General features: G+C 36.4%; 1 protein-coding gene across 6 annotated transcripts in view; it reads right to left on the reverse strand.

Moving 5' to 3' along the window:
* Positions 1–1189: 1189 nt before the first annotated feature.
* LOC136037180 (serine/threonine-protein phosphatase 2A regulatory subunit B'' subunit alpha-like) overlaps positions 1190–17896 on the reverse strand; it is a 317624-nt gene continuing 300917 nt past the window's right edge. For all 6 annotated transcript variants that reach the window (XM_065719733.1, XM_065719732.1, XM_065719735.1 and 3 more), the window contains 5 exons: positions 16974–17217; positions 13225–13384; positions 7671–7797; positions 5421–5594; positions 1190–1299 (listed from right to left, as the gene is read on the reverse strand). In XM_065719733.1, the coding sequence (XP_065575805.1) occupies positions 1213–1299; positions 5421–5594; positions 7671–7797; positions 13225–13384; positions 16974–17217 (792 nt within the window). In that variant the 3' untranslated portion in view covers positions 1190–1212. The remainder of the gene's footprint in view (positions 1300–5420; positions 5595–7670; positions 7798–13224; positions 13385–16973; positions 17218–17896) is intronic.

Genomic DNA, 17896 nt, shown 5'->3' on the forward strand with positions numbered 1-17896 from the left:
TCGAACCTATTCCCAGTGAATGATAATGAGGAAAAACTTCTTAAGCAATCACCTCATTCGATGAAAATACAGATTTTTACCAAACGTTACGAATTCGTCCTTAGTTTTAGTACAAGTCAACAGCTCAGACTATATTAAAGGGACTGAAATGAGAGTTTGAGGAATAAAAAAAAGAGTAAATGCTCTAAAAAAGCGAAAGTTTGGACACCAGAGCATTTTCATGTTAGTTAGTGGAGCTACATTCGGTCAAAACAAGAGTTTTTTGGTTAGGTATCACAGTCAAGTAAACAATACTATAACACACAGTGATAACATACAGAATACTATATAACTACATAACACTATATAACTATAACTATATAACACTAGAATACTATAACACACACTATAACACAATATAGAAACAGAGTGTTAACGACTTCAGCCTTTCCCATATTTATTTAATAGATCAGTGATCCTTGAGCATTCTAGTTAAAAATATAAGTTGTATTTTAAGTTAGCGAAATTAGTGAATCATTTTAGCTTAGTAAAATTCGAGGTAATTATTATTTAAACTCAATGACAGTAGTTGCCGGTTTTTTGACAACTCTCTATCGAAACCATTCATGCAAGTTCCAAATAGCACAACACATGAGATTTTAGCTATTGGATGGCGAATGAAGAAAAGTAATAACAAAAAAAGGGATTCAAGCTGATGGATAGCATTTTTCTCTTTTTGCACAACATTCAGACCACTGTTGCGAAATATAAACGTATATTTAGCAAAAAATTACAAAAATCCTGCGTAAGATACTTTTAGAGGATTTAAAGTCGTTTTTTTTTTCTTTTTTGGATGAGCGCGCTCAAGGTTTTCCCGTGAAAAGGCAAACAATAAAAATGGTAAAATAAAAAAGTCAAGTGTACACAATAGCCTCAAAATTCCTCTTACGAAACTAGGCGAACAAGTGAAAATCACATCGTCCAGATCAAGAACGTATCAAGTTTTTTTTTCGGGGGGGGGGGGGGTAAAACTTTTAAAAACGCATCAAAAGATTGTTTATATTCAGGGTTGTTACGTTTTTACGAGCCAGACAAACATTTCGGAGGGATGGGGGGTCAAGCCCCCTAACCTCCTGGATACGGCATTGGTCAATATATTCAAAGCAAATACCGCGTTTCCTTCGCAACAAAACAAAAGCAATCAATTTGTAAGCTTAGTATTTTTCGTAGAGCTTACCTTTCTTCGTTATCATCTGCACAACCTTCTTCGGCCACAAGTAAAGCGTATTCCTCTGCGGCATATCTATCCCAATCTGATACCTATAAATTAAAGAAAAAAAGTTAAAAATAGAGTTGGTATGAAATTTCCTGTGAAGACATTTTTTTAGAATAATTAAATATTCCGTTGTGTATGGCCCAAATTCCAACAAGGTAAACAGTTCTCATCCTTATAATACTTTTCACTTATCAAGACTTTAATTTCGAATTGCATAACCAATTGCATAAGAGTGTCCCCTTGAAATTTTTCATGAAACCTAAAATACTCTGAAAAAGTTGGTGAGTTTAGAGATCATGAGCTCAGAAGGGTATAATTAGCCTACCTTTCTTCAAAAATTCGTTTTCTGAATCCTTGTATATAAAATGAGCAACTGGTCATAGCCTTGAGCCCCTGCCCCAGTGCCGTAACTTCATCAAAATCCTGGGGGGGGGGGGCAAAGTTGGAGGCAATTTTCCCACATGTAGCGAAAAGACAGTGAAAAAGGAAAAATGAGCCATATATTATCTTAAGGGCAAAACTGACCTATAGTCTATACGAAAGAAAACTGACTTGTTTCTTGGAATGGTTGAATAATGCAGGCTTATCTTAGTTTTGACTAGTTTTTTTTGCAGAAACTAAATTTCAGCAGAGGGGGGGACAACTTGAGGTAGGGGAGGGGGGTAATGAGGTATGGGAGGCAAATTACGCCCCTGTCCTGCTCTGATGACTGCTGAGTCGCGTTTGTCTACGAGGGTTCCAGGGGGCAAACATTGGCGCGACAGGGGAACTAGCTGTTATTCACTAATTTTTTGACTCGGAAAAAGGGCATTAAAACTTGAGAATTGGGATTTACACTCGCACGACACCCTTCCGATGACCATTGGTCCGATATACTTACCATACACTTACCCAGGTGGAGGAAAAGAACGAACACGCACCATGACGCTGCAAAATATTCAATTTTTAGTTTCGTCATTAGAGCCTGAAAATTCTATTAGTGATTTCTTGTGAACCCAGTACCTAATGGTGAACCTTGCTAGATTGGACCTTTATTAGGGCAGAGGAGGTTTCTCCCCTTTTCTAAAATCATGCACATTATATGCCCTAATAGCTTTTGATAGATACCTTCAAACTGAATAAAAAAAAAATATTTGGTATCACCAAGAAAAGCACAAATTCTTTCTTTTGTGTATATTAAAAAAAGTAAGGAGCAACATTAAAACTTAAAAACAGAAATTACTCCGTAAATTGGGGGCTGCCATTCGTCGACCCCCGCTTTTTACGCAAAAGTCTTAAAGTTCTTTAAAACACTTTTCATTCAAATTCAAAGTCCTTTGTGTTTGAGAAGTTTTTTTAAGGAATTGAAACGAAAGTCAAACCTTAACGAAAAGAGCAACGCACGAGGAAGGGGCAGCCCCCTCATCTAAGGAATAATTTCCGTTTCTTTAATGTTTAATATTGCTCCTTACTTTCACTTTAAAACTTACTTTTTTACTTAATTTCTGATCGTTTTGCAAATCGAGCCAGGAGATCCCTTCCCTCTCCTCCTTGTAAAATTTTCCCTGTACGATTCCAGGAAACTTACCACTCTCCATGGTAAATTTTCCCCGTGGAAAATTCCCACCACCCAGCAGAAAATTACCCGCAAGAAATTTCCGTATATTTTCCAATAACAAACGCTATATGTGAACAATGGGCTAATTACGTAAGTTACTGTTCTGTCCCCAGGTATTAAGGATGGTTATATTATTTCCGAATGCATACTTCTTAGACCTTTCAAATATGCTGTATCAAATGTTTATATCAAAACTTTAATCAAATGTCTTTGGGGGAAAAGAGCTTGGGAGGGAGCTCACTGGCCTCTAATCTTTTTGGTCGCTTGAAAAGGGTTGAGTGGCTTAGATTTCAGTTTGAATGAGCCCTATCCCCGTCTTTTTGGACCGTTGGTCGATACAGTGACCCCTGAAAAAAAAAAAAAAAAAAAGAATAAACATGCATCCGTGATTTTTCTTCTGGCAAAAAATACGAAATTCTACATTTTTGTAGATAGGTACTCGAACCTTCAACAGTAGAACTTTCTGATATGCTGAATACGATGATGTTACTGTCATAGTAACTTCTTGACTTTCTATGTTGCCCCCCCCTTTTTTTCAAAAACTGGGCAAATTTCCTCTGGCTCGTATTTTTGATTGCCCTATTTAAATGACCAAAAATATTGGAGGGCAGCTATCTCCCCTCCCACGTCGTATTTTTTTCCCAAAGTTGTCCGATCAAATTTTGAGTTAGCCACTTTGTTCAGCATAGACTAAAATCTAAGAACTATGTATTTGAGGATGACTTGACCCCCCACAGTCACTAGAGGAAGGGCGGCAAGCTATGAACTTTGCCAATTTTTCACATATAATATTGGTTATTGGGAAGCATCAATAGATAAATAAAAAAATTGACCTTTTATGCTGATTCCAAATATATAAGATTTATTAAGTTTAGTGTTACCCATCAGAAGCTGCAAGCCAGAGAAAAATTACTTGATTTTGGAAACAAGGGAAAAAACCCTCAAACAGTCAAGGAATTTTACCAACAGATTCACCGTATCACAGAACCCTACTGTAGAGGTTTCAAGCTCCCATTACCAAAAATGTGGAATTTTGTATTAATTTTACAATAAGAAAGATCATAGATGCGTTTTTATTTATTTTTTTTTTTTTTTTCAATGCTATCGTATCAATCCTATGGTCATAAAAGATCAGGAGATGGCGCATTCAAACGGAAATTAAAAGTTCTATTGCCCTTTTTAAATGACCAAAAAGATTGGAGGACAATTAACCCTCCTCCTATGCCCCTTTTTTCCCCAAAGTCATCCAATTCAAATTTTGAGATAGCCATTTTGTTCACCATAGTTGAACAGTCCAAAAGGTTTGCCTTTAGGGTGACACGGCCCCCTACAGTCCCTGGGGAAAGGGCTGCAGTTATAAAAATTTGCCCATTGCTTACGAATATTATTTATTGCTTGAAAGTACGCAGACATTTTTTTCCGTCGGGAAGAAAAATTTTCCGTCGGAAACTTCCGTGGATGACCTTTATGAGGAAAATCTTATACTTGGGAATTTGGGAGAATTCCTAAACGAAAGTCTTTTTAATTGTCCGACTTTCTCTTTGCCAACTAAATTTTGCATGTGGAAATGTTCTAGGGAATTATCCAGGTTACGTTATCAGTGTACCAACTTTCAGAGTTGGAATTGCACAGAGGATTTTTCCGTATGGCGGGGAGGATTTTCCACGAAAGATTGATTTTCCTACGAGAGAAATTCTCCATGGAGGAAATTTCCGCGGGAGCAACTCCTCACTGGGGGGAGAGGAATATTTCCGGCATGATTTGTAAAAGGATTAGAAATTAAAGTCTATTTCAAATGAAAATATGCTAAGGACAATTTTTCAGGCAGAATCATCCACAAGAAATTTTACGGCAGGAATTTCCAGTGAGGATGGAATTACCCGGACGGAATTTTCAAGGGAAAGTATTTTATGTGTGAGGAACTTTCTATGGTGGAGTTTTCCGTGGGAAATTCCCCGTGAAATTTTTCAGGGAGATGGAGCCAGATTTCCCAGCATCATTTAAAAAACGATCTGAAATTAAATATATAAAAAACAAGTCTTTTCAACTGAGAGTAGGAAGCCACATTAAAACTTGAAACGAACAGGGATTATTCTGCATATGGGAGCAGGGTGTGTTATCCCCCAATACCTATAATTAATATCAATACCTCACTCTTTACTCCAAAGTTTGACTCACTGTCCTAATTCTTTAAGACGCCACCTGAAACACAAGGGCTGTTTAATTTGAATAAGAAGCATATTTAAAAGTACTAAACCATTAGCGTAAAGAGCAAGGTGGCAAGGAGGGGGGCGACCCCAATTACGGAATAACTTCTGTTCGTTTTAAGTTTTAACGTTGCTCCTTACTTTCAGTTGAAAAAATTGTTGTTGTTTGTATTTCATTCAGGAAAGAGACAGGGATGCACGCTCCATAGCTATATAAACCAAGACTAATTGAAATATTGGAGCTTACACATTATCTTTTGTCGAAACGCTAATTTCAAACCAATATTGAGCTTCATTAAATCAAAATTGATAAATAAAGTTAAAAGTGTCCCTTTGCAATAGGTAACTGCTGGTAACATACCTCAACGCCATCTTCAGTCGAATCTGCCTGAGAAGAAAATGGGTCCCTTTGTTCATGGTCCAAATATTTTTCAAGGTTAACAAAGGTGTCAAAAAATATTGGAGTCATCTTGCATTTCTTCAGATCTTCAAGTGCAATAATACCCTTCTCTTTTGGGTTCACCATGTCGAGCATCTAACAATAAAGGTATTTTTAAATAAATTTTCAAATAAATTCACCGTCGTACATAAAGAATTAACGAAAAATTTATTTGGCATTAAACTTTTTACAACATTTTGAAAATATAAGTACTGGAATTGGGGCCGAACCCAAGTCGTCATCCGAGCCCAAAGACTGGAATAATTTCTGAGTCGCCTTTTAACCGTTCACTGGAGAACGTGACTCTTTTTTCTTGTTATTTGTTTCAGAGATTTTTTTTTTTTCATTTCGTTCAATTTCTTCTACATTTTTTTTTCACTGAGGAAGGCTGGTTATAATCACGCTAGATGGAAAGATCTTACTGAATTTCTTTTTATTCAGGAGACATTTGATTTACGGAGCGCTGAAATAACAAACTAATTATTTGGAGTAGGGAAAACTAGGAGATTAACCATAGAAAAGGTGATACAAAAACGATAGAAAAGGCAAGCGTAATTAGGCTTATATACTGTAAGACAGTGGTCAGCAAACTTATCCAATAAAGACCAAAATATGAATAGTACAAATATTAAAAAACTTTATGATACCCAAATCAGTTTATTAATTTAATAAACCTTTATTATGAGTTGGCACCTTTATTAAGTTGCAGGCACACTAAATGAAATTTGATTTCATCCTCGATGCAAATCAATTTACTAACAAGATAAGGAAAAACCCAGATAAAAATGAGCAGAGAAAATAATGTTTATCAGGAAGGTACCCAATTAATGTTTGGCATGCAGGCACGTAGGATAGAGATCGTTAGGATGACTTCACCACCCCATGCCCTAACATATTTAATTTTTTTCTTTAAAATATCCTTTATGAAGTTAACATGCATTAAGTAGTAGCGTAGGTAAAATTAAATATGACTATTCAAAGAGATACAAATGTATTTCACTGTCGTACCAATGACATATGCAGACAAACGTCCTCCCTCCTGAAAAACGACCTAACTATCTTTTAGGAATACCTTGGAAATGGGCATCAAAATCTAGAGTAGTCCTGATACTTGCCCCTCAAGATGTAAATTTGTGGGACACGAAAACTCTTCCAGCCAGAAAAAAAACTCTGAGATTTATAGTTTTAACTCTCAAAAACCTTGTTTAACTAGTTTAACCTCGTGTTTAACTAGTTTAAAACTAGTTTAACCTCAAAAACCTTAAATTGCTATATGTCAACAAATTAGTTGGGCCAATTAGGTTACACCCAAATCTTCTAAGAGAAATGCCAAGAGATTGGAAAACAGTATTTGTCACCCCTTTGTTCACCCTCGATACCTCCGGCGTAACTTGCGCTTCTGGTTGTGGACATTTGGGCCATAGCCCCACTTCAGGGGCCAACCAGTCGCATGCAGCTGGGAGCCGCACCTTTCAGAACATTAATCGAAGCTTATTAATTTGGACATACTGATAATAAAAATTTTACATAATAAAATTATATTGCCAACAAATATTGTGGACTATCCACAATATTCTCCACAATAATTTTTTTTATGGAGAAGAGAGAGGCTGTGTTGGAGAATCTGACAGAGATTTTATTTCCTTATGTGCAAATTTCTCAAATCTTGATGTAGACAATATCTCTGAGAGAGAATGTGATTACCATTAGGTTCGGCTTTATGAGATAGTACACCTCAAAAATCTCAAATTCAGTTTTTACTATTGAACTATTCTAGTATAATGCTTAATCACAAAAAGACCACCGCATAGTAGCATGTTGCTGATGCTGTTTGATAAAATAAGTTTTTAATGTTGTTTGTCGATATCAGAATGGTTAAATAGAAAATGTAGATTTGCTCAAGATAAAAATGGCGGAAAAATTATTGACGTATGACCTTCATCATTACTTTAAGAAAAAAGTCAAAACACTAGGACAATTAATATCCTTTTGAACAAGGTCACCCCAAATTTTCTATGAGTTCTTTGAGACACTTGCATCGGGCACAGAAAAATTTAAAGTGAATTATCACATAATAGGAAAAAAAGATTTTTTTTTTTCAAATTTGAGATTGAGCGTTAAAAGCCAAATAAAAACTACTTGCCTTCTTGATTACGGAATATTTTAACTTACTTGACAGAGGCAATCATGAAAGGGTAGACTTTCGATTCCTATTGACTCCATTTTTTGAAGTTGCTCTTCATAAAAGTATTCTAGCTCGTACATTGATATATATCCATCCCCATCTAGATCCATGCACCTAGAAGAATTGATAATATCACGCTTAATTTTCAAGACTCAGTAATCAAAATCTATTGAATTGAAATAGTATTGATGGATTGGTTAAAATTACTGTTATGTATAAGACTATAAAAAAGCCCGTTTGTGAGCTTTTTAATGGCCCTCACTTCTTTCGGTATATTGCAAATCAATCTCGTCATTTCAATTGGGATTTAACGAATTTTTACTTTCTACTTTGTTTATAAGAAATGTTTATAATAAAATCAGAACTCCGAGGATAAAATAAATAGTGGAGCTCGGATTAGAATGAAAATTTTCAACTCTGACATATTTGTACTGGAATGAGATGTTAGTAATAGTACTGGTAGCAGTAGTGTATACCATAGCTTCACCGTTTTTGGTTTACTACAAGATAACCAATCACAGTCAGCGTCTTCACATCCGACGTGTACTGTGTTAACTTATGGGCTGTTTAAATGCATTTATATGATGTTGATGCATAGAGCCCCTGTTATGACCCTTCCTTAAATGAATGATTGAATTAAACTATTTTATCATATTTATTGTCATATGTATCGTCAGTTATCGTTAGGCATTTGACCTGTGAGCATTGATAAAAATTTTGAAGCAGGACTAAAGTTTGGAATAAATTACGTTTGAAATACAGTGACGGTCAGCGATTATTGAAGTTTCGCAATAAGTGAAATATATACGCAATAAGGAAGGCTTGGATTGTTGGATGTCGGAGTACGGTGGGAAATGAGCCAGGCAGGTCCCATCGGGCCACTGGTCACAAAGTGATTGCCCCTGCTTGCGTGGGCCTGTCCCTATTTGAGATAAGTAAATTTCAATTAATTTTAAATAACGAAGATGTCTGTTCAACAGGAAACAAATCTGGATATTTTGGAGCGTCTGAAAAATATAGAAAACCAGCTTTGGGGCCTTTTTAAGCTCGCGTCGATAGCGGAAGAACTGCAAACCATATCCTCCCAAATAAAGAAAAATGAGGCGTCGCAATCGAAAACCACGGAGGACATCCAGAAAATAAAAGAAAAGACAGACGAATCGCAGAGGCGCGGAGAGTGGTTAGAAAAAGAAGCAAAACAGTCAAACCTGATTTTTTTATAATTTTAAACCCCTAAACCCACCTAGGGTATCACTTGCGGAGGAAATCAGTGAGGTTATTTCCGGCTGTTTGCCAAAGATTGAGATCAGGAGATGGGACATAAATGACGCATTCCGCTTGAACACTAAAAAACAAGGAGAAATCCGTCCAGTTTTAGTGAAGTTCACAACCAAATATTTGCGAGATTTGATTTTGCGAAACTCAGTTCGCTTCCAGAGTTGCGGTATCTCCCTAGCTCCGGATTATACACGGGCCGAGAGAATTGCTCGCAACGCTCTGAAACCACTTTTGTAGAAAGCAATCAAAGAGGACCGTGAGGTGAAATTCAGGGGCCCTCGTTTATTTGTAGACGGTGAATTGTTCACGCATGAACATGAATCAGGGAAAATTAGAAATAATGGAAGAAATAAAGCAAAGGACTAAGCGCGATCTCAAGTGCAAGAGTACACTGGATCAAACGCGGAAATGGAAAGCGAAGGTGGGGATCAAATGTCAGAGGTAAACTCGGATATTCGTAGCGGTAGTCTCACACACGACCAGGCAGACTGTAAAAAACCCGAAGTGAGCGGAGCCACGAATAAACGAGGTTTAGAAGAGATAATCAGCCCCGAAGATCGTCACAGGCAGGATCGTCGGAACGTAACTCGTGACCCACCAAATCGAGGCCTTGGTCGAGAACCCCCACGCCGCTCACTCAGAAATAGACGAAAGAGCCCTTTCAATTTCGAGGAATAGGAAGTAGGCCGTGTACAACAAATTCAGTTTATGACATGGAACGTCCAAGGCCTAATGAGTAAAAAACAACAGTGTCTAAATGAGGCTTTTCTGAAGTGTGATGTAACATGTTTAATTGAGACATGGACCCCGCCTTCGGAGGATATGTCGGCTAAAAATCACACAGTTGTCCGTGCTGACCGGCAAATTTCCCGTAATGCACGTTTTTACGGCGGAGTCGCGGTTTTTGTAAAAAAGCAGAGTTTCGAAGTTTGTCATAGAATAAAAAGTAAATCTGAGAACATTATTTGGTTAAACCTTAAGTGTCATGATGGATCAAAGATTGTTCTTGGTTGCATATATGTTGCTGCACAGAATAGTAGTTATATGAAAGAAGATACGTGGACTTTGATTGAAAATGAGTTGGAATATTTACAGAGAAAATATAGTGAAGAGTTTTTTGTTTTGATGGGTGATTTAAATGCTTATACGTCAGAAGAACCAGAAATTCCCCTTGTTTCTCTTTCAGGAAATGATTTGACGGCACTGAGGATTCCAGAGAGCTACAAAATTCCAAGGAGGAGCCAAGATGTGAAAAGAAAAGTTAACCAATGGGGAAGGTTTAACATTGTTGGGCATTTGCAGATAATTTGGTCTAGTCATTGGAAGTGGAAGGTTTGGAAATGATGCGGGACGCGGTGAGTTTACTTGCATTTCCGGAACGAATTTTAGTGTCATTGATGATGTTTTGGTGGACAGTAGGCTCGCACCTATTTCCCTAAACCTTGAGGTAGTGCATTTTGCTGGTTCTGACCATTTTCCATTAATTTTTTATTTCAGTCGACAAATATTAGTAAAAATCAGCGGAAAAGAGAAAAACTAAAGTATCAGACATTTGGGACAGGAACGAGTAGCACTGGCTTGGTAAAATCAAGAATACAATGTGAGTGGGTGGAGAAAGATGTAACCCGAATAAAGGACTATTTTTGCTGGGAGCCGATGGTTCAACAGTTGAATGCCCTAGCATGTGAGATTGAGGAAAATACGGGAAATGTAAATGAAGTTTCTTCAAAATTTGCCGAGCTGATAAGAGTCCTTTACTTGAAAAATTGAAAAAAAAGGGGGAAACAAAAAAGCACTTTCTTTGACAATGAATGTGAACGGAAAAAAGAAGAATTAAATCACATGCTAGAATATGTTAAAAAATCCAAAAAGGAAACTGAGAAACTGGAATTGCTCCGACAGTATAGAAGTAAAAGAAAAGAATATAAACTAATGATAAAAATGAAGAAACTAGAGTTTCGATGGCGGGAACAAAATGAACTTGCGCATTTCTACAAGACAAATGATTTCCGGGAATTCTGGAAAAGAGTTTCATGAAAAAAAGACTGCTCCCAAATGTATTCCGCAGGAAGACGAGTGGCCCCCCTTCTTTGAGAAACTAGAAGCAGGTACAGCATCTGGCACACAACAGCCCCCACCCGATTTCAAAAAACTGGCAGAAGAAGTCGGAACCCCCTCTTGTGACCACACTGAATACCCCCTACTGGAAGAAGATTATCACCTTTGCCGCCAAATCCAGCGGGAAGAAGTAGAAGATGCCATAAAACAAACTAGAGTTGGGTATGCGCCAGGACCAGATGGAATTCCAGCAAAGGCTTTGAATGTACTACAAATGGTTTTATTACCTCTGCTTCTGGGGTTGTATAACTTGGTTATGAAAGAAAAAAGTGGCCTAATCCTTGGAAGATATCTGTAGTTATCCCCCTATTTAAGAAAGGTGATGCAAGTTTGTGCGAGAATTACCGACCGATCAGCTTAGGAAACTGTCTTGGAAAAATTTTGGACAAAATCTTAAACAAAAGGCTGGAATTATGGCTGGATGAGAGTCAAATTCTGAGAGAAGAGCAAGCCGGTTTACATAAAGGATACTCACCATCTGATCGAATGTTTGTTCTAAATGCATTGATTAGTAAGTATTGCAAGGGAAACGGAAAGTTGTACGTGGCTTTTCTTGATTTAAGTAGAGCATTTGACAATGTTGACCGTACAATTCTCTTTAGAACGCTTTTAGGAACAGGAATTCCGTCACCTCTCGATGTATTGTTTGACCAGAAATGTGGTAAAGATAGCAGGAAGCGGTATATCTAGAGTTTTTTTTAATGTAAAAGGTGTAAAACAGGGTAGTACCGTATCACCGAAACTTTTCGTTATTTTTATAACGGATCTTGCCGAATACCTTGAAAAAAGGCGGGCGCCAGTTGTACACCTTGGAAATAAAGTATTATCATTACTATTGTTTGCCGATGATATTGCCTTGGTCGCCAGATCCAATTCGGAGCAAAAAACTCTATTAGATTTGACAGGTGAATATTTAGAGGAAAAGAAACTGGAAATTAACACAAAAAAGACAGAGGTGATGATTTTTTGCCGTAGACAATCAACAGGAAATAAAGATGAAGAAAGTTTTAATTTGAATGGTGAAGTTGTGAAGGTTGTGTCTCAGGCAATATATTTAGGATTCCATCTAACATCGAACGGAAGATGGAGCAATCATATTTCGAAGATGGCAAATCGAGGAAAAGCAGCAATGGCAACGCTGTTCAGGAACAGTAATTTGACGGGAATAGGTGACTTAAAGATGCACAAAAACGTGTTCAACTCAAAAATAAGGTCAATCCTCCACTATGGAGGGGAAGTATGGGGCCTAGAAGTGGCAAATTCATTAGAAACTCTACAGCTACAATATTATAAACGAATGCTAGGTCTGCACGCCACAACTCACACACTTTTCATCAAGGGAGATTTGGGACTTTTCTCCATGAGAAAACATAGACAGATCCAATTAATTAAGTTTTGGCTGAAAATACTGCAATGTCCCTCCTCAAGACTCATCAGAGCAGCGTATGAATTACTTACCCTGGGACAAAAATCGTCATGGCCCTTCCATGTCAAAAAACTACTGGACAGCACAGGTCTATCGTATGCATGGAATGGAGGAGAGGGTCCAATCTCAGATCAAAAAGCCTTTCTGTCAGAGATCCAAACAAGGCTGGAAGACCAAGAAATTCAGAAATGGTGGAATGACCTTAGCCAGTCGGAAAGCTTAAGTTCTTACTATAAGGTGAAAGAAAATTATGGTGAAGAGCTATATTTTAAATTAGGGATTCCAAAAGAATCCCTGTGTCACCCGGAAATGCGGTATACTTGCCCAATTTGCGGTGATCTTGATGGGCTAGACCATTTTCTTTTCAGGTGTCAGGGGCTAAATGAGCTAAGAGGGAGCTTTCTTGGGGTGGGTGGTCGTGTGCCCCTTCTTGGAACTTTGAAGTCGACGTCAAAAATAAATATAGTAGCTGTGGCAAATTTGTCCGGAAGGGTCTTGTTATTCGAAAGTCGATTGTTACATAATTTAGTTTGTTTGTTGTTATATATGTATGTATACGGCCTGAAAAATTGGCTTTAAATATAGTCATTCATTCATTCATTCATATTTTCTATGGTGCAGAGAATTTAGAAAACAATGCGGAAAGAGTAAAAACTAATAACACAAATGTCTGAATAAATAGATTAAAATAAGAAACTTAAATAAAAAAAAAAACTTACCGAAACCAATACTCAATTGCAGTTGGATGGCGCTTATCTTCTTCTGCCAACAGAAACCAGACGAAATCGGAGTAAGACATTTTTTGAATTTCTTTTTTTCCACTTCTCTTTCTCATTACAGCACCAGAAAATATTCTATCGATAATCCGCGATGATATAGCTGAAATATATGTGCCCATTAACTACTTTTAAAGAGCGTCACTCTTCTTTTTCACTCATTCCGATGAAGAATATATTAAAAAAAAGAAGACGCAAATGTTTATAGAAAGTGGCACATCGGAGGGCTAACAACCAGATACTGAATGCGGAAATGTTAACCTAAAAAAGAGTAAAAGGAGACGCAACCAAGTGTCGAGACACAGAATTGGAATCATATTCATGAGTTTTTCCTAGGTATGAAATAGACATCGGAATAAAAAAAAAAATCCTCAGCTCTAAAAACCATTGTAAAATCAAGTTCTATTTTTAAAACATAACATAATCAAATCCCAGAAAATAAGCGAAATAATAGGAAATAACTGGACATTGGAAATATCTGGAGATTCCACGTAATCGAGATACCTTTTATTTATTTATCAACAGACAAATGTTGAATTCCCTACATTTGCGTACGATTAGAATTAAAATTTGACAAAGGAAAACAAATGAGAGGTATTTCTCATATTTTCGGAATTTCTCATGAACTTGAGGTTCAGCGACAATTAGTGAAGTCAGTAGTAAGCAATTCCACTCAAACCAAGTTTACTTGATATGGGTCTCCCAACACTTTTATAGCCATCTACGCACTCTGCATCTCTTTCCAGGTGTAAGCTAATCAGATAGTGTAATCTGCGATTGGGATTAAGGATTCTTTTAGTCGCTCTAGAATATAAATGGCTACTGTTTCTTCACATTTATGAAATGGAAGATTGTTCATCTTTTTACAATACCTTCCTCGACCCTAAAATTATTAATTGTGCATCAGTCTGAGTATCGATAATTCTTCATCTTAGGCGTTGTGGCATACTCCATCGTTCAGCGTAGCGCGATACGAATTTTTTAAAACTATTTTTTGATTATTTATATAGGTAATTTATGCATATGTAACAAAACAAAACTTGGTGCGCACAAAGGCTGACCAAGCAAAGACTTGGGTTGTTAAAAAAGCAATGATTGCAGTAACTTCTTATAAGACACAGGAAATACATTCCTAAAAGGCAACACAGAAAGCAAGTAGGACATAACAGACACACCGTAAGTCATTGATGACATACTTCTTTTATACCAAGCTTTGCAGTAAAATAGCACATCATACGTGTTACGAAGCTTCCAACCTAAAAATTTTAGTAAAAGCGATCAGGTGTATCACGCGATAAATCTTATAGGACATTCTAGGTGATTGATACTGAATGATCATATAGAGAAACACTATCAGAGGTAGACTGATCGCATGTTTTACCAAATGCAATTCATTGAACTTTAAACCAATTTTCCTATAATCTACACGCAAAATATAAAAATTTTTGCAGTACAGAGACAGACCTGCTTAATTCAGTATATCGTCAACATAATTCAAAAATGACAGGCCAGGGGCCGAGTAAATAAACATTATTCTAGCTTTCTTCTGAGCTTCCCGCACAATGTTGTCTAATAATAGAAGTGAGGATATACCCCTCCACCTAACACCTATCCAGACACGTTTTAAAATCTTCGAAATAATAAAATCCTTCAGCGCCAGTCTTCTGATAATAACATACACTTTGCATTACATGTGGCTTACACACATAAAACTGAGCAATCTAGATCGCGATCCTTACCGCCAATTAGAAGCTGAGGGTGTATTACGAGTCAAGCGCATGTGATGCATCGTGACCAGTTCTGAAAATGATATCATATTTCTCTTCCACTAAGATTTTAGCAATGACTCTAAGTACAAGTCTTTAGGTGTAAACTCTATTAAGAACAAATCAATTTTCTGTTTTGGAGTAAACTAAACTTGCTTTTATCTATTCCTTTCCTAGCCACCAGGGTTGCAATACCAACATAGAACATACCTGGAACCAAAGTACATTTGAATACCGTCTTCCCAAATAATGTATAGACCCAAATAATATAGCAGATTTGCACTTTAGTATACTAGTTATACGGATAAATAGACAACTTATGAAATATCACGTGAAGATTCACTTTACAATTTCGAAACCCACAGTTTAATGATTCTAGGGTTAACCATGAAGCAGAGATCAAAATAACAATCTCCCACAGCCGTATCAAGCTAAGGAGAGAATGATTTCTTCTAAGTGCAGAATTATTTACAAGGTTATGGGTAGGCTACAATGGTTTTGGATATACTAAAAAAAAAGAAAACGCAACAAGTACCTCACGAATTACTCTAGGACGAATATTAGACGAAACTAGAAAAAGATTCTACAAAATAAGAGATAGTAGCGAGGAAATTTGCGAAGACAGTGAATAGCACAATTAAAATAAATTTTAAAAGAGTCTTAGCGTCCTTACGTCACACAAGTTCAGCTAGGATTGACAAAAAAATGGTTGTTGGATCAAACTGTTCAAACTGATTAAAAATTGGAACAGATTCTTATTGCAATATTTGCTCTTTTTCTAACTAGTCTTGTATGCATTTTGGAAACTGCTCCATTTTGATTGGATACTGATTTTATATTATACTGTATTAAATAATCCTTTATAATTCAATTTGTATATATAGGATTATGTGTAGTCGCCAAAGTCCCTGTTTAGGGATATATTATTACTTAAATTTCGTTTAATTGCAATTGCTTCACGGACGATTTGTTTGAATCTTAGGTCATAGTTAATTAATTGGTAATATCGATAATTGCAAATTATCCTAGGATGTTTGCACTGTGGTATTCACTGTCGAATTTCCTCGTTATCTTCTCTTATTTTGTATCATGGAAAGACACTATTATCTTCGTCATTAAAAGAGATTTAAGAGCTAGAATTGACGCTGAATAAAGAAAAAAAAAGTCCACTGAAACTGCTTACGATGACTAGCTAATCAAAAGAAAAAAAATAGAGAAGAAGCAATTTAAGAGCATTCGAATTGAACCGCGGCTAAGGAAATGCCTGCTCTAAGTAAAACAGTAATAGAATCAATCAAAAGGGTAATAGAATCATTGCAATTAGAGATGAGCCTTTCTCGTTTTTATATTTGAAAAGTGCCTAACAAAGGATAAAAGTGCATTATTTGGGGCGATGGAACATACAACTATTCATTATAATCAATATAATGGTATTTAACAGCTAAGAGCCCTCAAAGTCTTATAATGTATACATTGCTCTATAAAAATGCGGGGAGGTAGAGGATAATAGGATCGATATGTTAACTGTGCGTTATTTGGGAAGATAATTAATAAATTATCCGTTATAGTCAACATAACGGTGTTCAACCGCTAAGAGCCCTCAAAGTCTTATAATGTATACCTTGCTCTATAAAAATGCGGGGAGGTAGAGGATAATAGGATCGACATGTTAACTGTGCGTTATTTGGGAAGATAATAAATAAATTATCCGTTATAGTCAATATAACTGTGTTTAACCGCTAAGAGCCCTCAAAGTCTTATAATGTACACATTGCTCTAAAAAATGCGGGGCGGTAAAGGGTAATAGGATTGACACCTCAACTGGATTTCATGTCTGTAATAGATATCAGTGGTACGAAGTTTGATTGCAAAAGATAAATATGTTTATTTTACATGTTTTATTAAAAGAACACAAGCAAAACGTACCATGCTCGCTGTGGCGTGAGAGATCCTCCTTGTCAATAAATAAGTCATGGTCCTTATCAAGCTCCCAGAACTTGCAATATATCACATAGAAGTGTTCGTAACTGAAGTAATATGTTATTTTATTTATATCTTCTTCCTCTTCTAAAATTTTTATTGCGTTTAATAAATTTGATCTTCGAATTTCAGGTATTGTTAATTTTCCTGACCACGACCGATTTACATCGTAGAATATGCGTGCAATAACCTGGAAAAGTGAGCAAGAATAATGAATAATTTCCCTATATGTTCTACTTGTCTACGTTTACTGGAACTTCTAACCAGATCATTAGCAATAAATAGGCTCAATTACTAGAAAATTTAATATGAAGGGTATGTGACCTCGTCATGCTGGTTGGGATAATTAGCATAATGCTGTCGAACGATAAAGGAGTTTGTTACTTGACCAACGTATTGGCCATACATTGGGGATGTAATGGTGCGAAAACACGTTGTAATATTTTTTATAGTAGTTTTTGATTGTCGCTATTACAAAAATCACCAGGTTAAAATTTACCCTGGTTAAAATCTTATTTTTGGAGCTGGTATACCCATTTTCTCACAATATGAATTTTCTTTGAGAAATCGATAGTGATTTCTACATGAGAATTCCTATAATTTGTTTTTTTCAAGCAATAATATTTCAGCGGATCTACTATATTTGATAAAAGAAATTAACTTATTTTCCGCTTTTGGTTTAAAGATACAGAGAAGGGTAATTACCTGAAAGAGATAGGTAGAACACATAATAAATCTTGCCTTAAGACCCCTATAACAAGATTGTAATTGTTTTATACAGTAAGGGAAGGAACTTAAGGAAAACAAATTTTGAACGAAATGAGGTAAGTGTTCCTGATTGATTATTGTGCAAGCAAATTCTTGCCTTA

The sequence above is a fragment of the Artemia franciscana genome, chromosome 16 (assembly GCF_032884065.1).
Source record: "Artemia franciscana chromosome 16, ASM3288406v1, whole genome shotgun sequence".
NCBI lineage: Eukaryota > Metazoa > Arthropoda > Branchiopoda > Anostraca > Artemiidae > Artemia > Artemia franciscana.